This window comes from Triticum dicoccoides, chromosome 4B (genome assembly GCF_002162155.2).
Source record: "Triticum dicoccoides isolate Atlit2015 ecotype Zavitan chromosome 4B, WEW_v2.0, whole genome shotgun sequence".
Classification (NCBI taxonomy): domain Eukaryota; kingdom Viridiplantae; phylum Streptophyta; class Magnoliopsida; order Poales; family Poaceae; genus Triticum; species Triticum dicoccoides.
This window is the reverse complement of record NC_041387.1, coordinates 674,409,517-674,414,125: the sequence shown is the minus strand read 5'-3', so window position 1 is coordinate 674,414,125 and position 4,609 is coordinate 674,409,517. Positions and strand designations below refer to the sequence as shown.

Below are 4,609 nucleotides of genomic sequence, written 5' to 3'. Positions count from 1 at the left end.
CCCCTCTCTCCCTGCGGTCGTTGTGATAGGCGGGAGACAAAAGAGGGGCGAAGCGCTCCTACTGAGTTGTGTCGGAGCTACTTACAAGGCCGCATCGATGGAGATCATAGGGAGTTCTTCCTCAGCAACTCTTCCTTGGGGGCCGATGGTCGCCTTGCTACTGAATCTAAAGGTTATTAGGCAGCTACTCCCACCTTGTTTGTCAGCTTCGGGATGGCAGAAGGTGTTGTCTTACCTCCGGGCTTTTGTGCCATTGTGGAGGCTCTGGAGCTCCGACGCTGTATGCTCCCGGCGCTGCACACCAAGTGGTCACGTCCCCGGAGGTGCCGCGGTTGATCGCTGTCGGTTGCTTCTTCAGGAGATGGGTGGAGAAGGAGCTAGAAGAGGACATGGACTTGATTGCTTTCTCCTTTTTGTTATAGGGTCTTGGGTGCAAAAGTTGAGGGCCTGGTTATATTTTCTTTCCTTTCAAGGTTTTTAATGTAAATATACTCCACCCATGCGTTACAAATAAAGCCGTCTTCCGGCCCGTTCAGAAAAAAACATAAACAGAAATAGCAGTATAGCGTCGTTCTCAGAACCCGAGGGGTTCAGTCTCCGGCGTTTTTCACTTTGCTCATCCTTGTAAATCTTCACAGACACAACTTAAAAACAGCAGCCCTGCGTGAACCAACCTGTGGTTGGATGGTTAGAGGGACAGTGGTATCCCTATCCCACCAGGGTTCAAGTCTTGGTGCTCGCATTATTCTTGGATTTATTTCAGGATTTCCGGCGATGCGATTTTAGTGGGAGGAGACGTTCCGGTCGACGATGAGGCGCCTACGGTGACTTCGTAAATTTGAAGATGATATACCGGCTTAGTATCTCAGAGGTGTTCATAGGGGTAGGATATGCGTGTGTGCCTTCATAAGGGTGAGTGTATGCACGCGTATATGAACACTTTTGTCTATACTGTTGTTAAAAAAACAGCAGCCCAGCGACTCGACTCGACTCAGGCAATTATCATGTTACATATGCCGCCCACCTGCACTGCACCACCCACTTGCAAACTGCAGTCTCTCGAGAGGTACAAAGACAATAATTGTAGCCCGCTTTGCTTCATGGAAAAACATAGTAGGAGATGTGTCCACCTCCATGCCTTCTTCCTCCTCGTGCTCGTGCACACCAGCCCTGCAGCCACGGTGACGGCCGTCACTTTCCGGTGCCCAGCCGACCAGGCCTCCGCGCTTCTCCGGCTGAAACACTCCTTCCAGCAGCCGCTCCTGCCATCCTGGCGCGCGCGCACGGACTGCTGCCGATGGAAGGGCGTCCGGTGTGACGCCGCCTCGGGCCGGGTCGCCGCGCTCGACCTCAGCGACCAAGGCCTTCATAGCCGGGGCGGCCTCCCCCGCGCGCTCTTCCAGCTTACCACGCTCAGGCGCCTCGGCCTCGCCGGCAACGACTTCGGCGGCGCCAGCCTCCCGGCGTCCGGGTTCGAGCAGCTCGCCGAGCTCACTCACATCAACCTCTCGAACGCTGGCTTCGCCGGCCAGATACCCGTCGGCATCGGCAACCTAAGGAAACTCGTATCACTAGATCTCTCCTACAACAACGGCTTGTCCGGGACGATCCCCGAGTTCTTTGCCGAGCTGCGCTCGCTGGCCGTCCTTCTGCTCTCCAACAACGACTTCAACGGATCGTTCCCTCGGGGGATCTTCCAGCTCAAGACCCTGAAGGTGCTCGACTTGTCGGGTAATTCTGAGCTGTCCGGCGACTTGCCGGAGCTCCCTGCCGGGAGCCTCCTGGAGGTTCTGGACCTGAGCGGGGCTAGCTTTTTTGGTGTAATACCCAGCTCCATCAGCAACCTGAAGCGTCTCAAGACTCTGGACATGAGCAGCAGCCACGGCCGTTTTTCTGGGGCCCTCCCTGCTTCGATCAGTGAGCTTAAATCCCTGAGCTTCTTGGATCTGAGCAACAGCGGGTTCCGAATCGGCCAGCTGCCTGCTACGCTGGGCAGACTGCAGTCCTTGTCCACGCTGCGGCTCAGGGACTGCGGCGTCTCAGGTGCAATACCGTCGCCCATTCAGAACCTCACACGCTTGACCGAGTTGGACCTCTCACAGAACAATCTCACCGGTGAGTTCCAAGAAATGTTTTTGGGTTCATTCATTCAAAAAAAATTGTTTCTCGGATTCAGTACTATTCCTTGCTTTGCATTATTTCGGAAGCAGACATCAGATTTTTTTTTTTGTTGCAGGAGCAATGCCCACGTGGAGCAAAGGAGCATTTAGGAACCTAAAGACGCTGCAGCTATGCTGCAACTCCCTATCAGGGCCAATCCCAGCCTTCCTCTTCTCGCTCCCTCAACTCGAGTTCATATCGCTTATGAAGAACCATTTTGACGGCCACCTCCAAGAATTCTCTGATCCTTCTCCCTCCCTAGCATCCGTTTACCTCGGCTACAACCAGTTAAACGGATCAGTGCCCAAGTCTTTCTTTAGCCTCATGAGCTTGCAAACCCTGGATCTATCTAGAAACGGTTTGAGCGGGACAGTGCGGCTTAGCTCATTTTGGAGGCTCACCAATCTAAGTAACCTCCTCCTGTCAGCTAACACTCTGACAGTTGTGGTGGACGACGAAGAACATATTAGTTCATCCTCGTCTGCATCGCTCCCTCCACTCAACTCTCTGGGTTTAGCCTGCTGCAACATGACCAAGATCCCTTCCATACTCAAGCACGTCCTGGTCGGCGACCTCGACCTCTCATGCAACCACATTGGTGGCCCTGTGCCCAAATGGATATGGGCAGGCCAGAAGGAGAATGTAGATGTGTTTAAGTTGAATCTTTCGCGCAATCACTTCACCAGCATGGAGCTGTCTCTGGCCAATGCCAGCGTATACTTTCTTGACCTTAGTTTCAACAGCTTTGGAGGGCCTATTCCCGTGCCCATGGCTCCACAGTTCCTTGATTACTCCAACAATCTCTTCTCATCCATCCCACGGGATCTGATGCCGCGACTAACTAGTCCTTTCTATCTGAGCATGGCCAACAACACACTGCGCGGAGGCATCCCGCATATCATCTGTGATGCAAGCAACCTCAAGCTGCTTGACCTGTCTTACAATTATTTCAGTGGCCATGTTCCATCTTGCCTTGTAGATGGGCGCCTCACCATCCTGAAGCTGGGACATAACCAGTTTGAGGGGACATTCCCTGATGGCATCCAGGGCGTGAGGTGTGCTTCCCAGACGATAGATTTGAACGGGAATAACATGCAGGGGCAGCTGCCTAGATCATTGTCCAAGTGTCATGATCTGGAGGTCTTTGATGTTGGCGGCAACAATTTCGTCGACTCTTTTCCGACCTGGCTGGGGGATTTGACAAAACTTAGAGTTCTTGTGTTGAGATCCAACAGATTATTTGGTCCTGTCGGGGCGGCTCCTGCCAACAGGACGCACTTCCAGAGCTTGCAGATTATCGATCTTGCCTCCAACAACTTCTCTGGTAGTTTGTGTCCACAATGGTTCGAGGGTCTGAAAGCAATGATGGTTATTGGAGAGAAGCACGAGGGCCGACAAGCCTTGGAGGAAAACCTCACAGGTAAGTTGTACCGAGACACGGTAGTGGTCACGTACAAGGGAACAACCATGACACTCACCAAGATCTTGACGGCCTTCACGGTTATCGACTTCTCCGCCAACGCCTTCACCGGAAGCATCCCGGAATCGGTCGGGGAGCTCGCTTCGCTACGCGGGCTCAACATGTCGCACAATGCCTTGACGGGGACAATTCCTCCTCAGTTCAGCCACCTGACACAGCTTGAGTCGCTAGACCTTTCATCAAACCATCTCTACGGGGCGATCGCGGAGGCATTGACATATCTAACCTCCCTTGCGTCGCTGAATGTCTCCAACAATCAGCTCGAGGGGGCCATACCACAGGGAGGGCAGTTCCTGACATTTACCGTCGATTCTTTCCAAGGGAATGCAAGGTTATGTGGTAAACCACTGCCCAAACAATGCAATTCAGAGGTCCCTTCGTCTGACTCTGAGCACGACAAAAAATCAGACGATAGGGTCGACACAATTGTACTGTATCTTGTTGCTGGGTCAGGGTACGGTCTGGGATTTGCAGTAGCGGTTCTGTTTCAGGTGCTAGGCAAAAGGTGGAGGCGGAAACCAAAAGTGATCAACTGAACATTTGGGTCATACTATTTGGATTGACCAATGTACGCATGCAATTAGAGTTGGTGTAGTTCAACCAAAATAAGTGGTGTAGATCCTGTGTGTGTATGTGTGTGTGTGATGAATAGGGCACCATCACTGTAACAAAATAAACAGTACTATGAACATCTCCAGCACTATGTCTCGCTACATTCTGGTCTATGGGATATCGGATAGGGAAAAAGTAGTGTAGAATGAATAACACACCTGCACGGTGGGAAAAAAAGTTCGATCGATTAGAATCTTCTTCTTTTTTCTTCCCTCTCTTGATTTGCGACGCGTGATTTGCGTCTACCAAGGTTTCATCAAGCATGACCTCTGACTCTGATGCCTTTTTAAGGACTTATTTAAACATGTCCGGCCGCAAATATACATCCATCGCTTGAAGCTCACTATATTACAATTC

General features: G+C 51.8%; 1 protein-coding gene across 1 annotated transcript; it reads left to right on the top strand.

Annotated features, from left to right (window-relative positions):
• The first annotated feature begins 1,098 nt into the window (after positions 1-1,098).
• LOC119292288 (receptor like protein 22-like) lies at positions 1,099-4,293 on the top strand. The gene is made up of 2 exons (XM_037571135.1): positions 1,099-2,115; positions 2,237-4,293. Exons 1-2 carry the CDS (start codon positions 1,101-1,103, stop codon positions 4,174-4,176), a joined length of 2,955 nt encoding a protein of 984 aa, XP_037427032.1. The 5' UTR covers positions 1,099-1,100; the 3' UTR covers positions 4,177-4,293.
• The last annotated feature ends 316 nt before the right edge of the window (positions 4,294-4,609 follow it).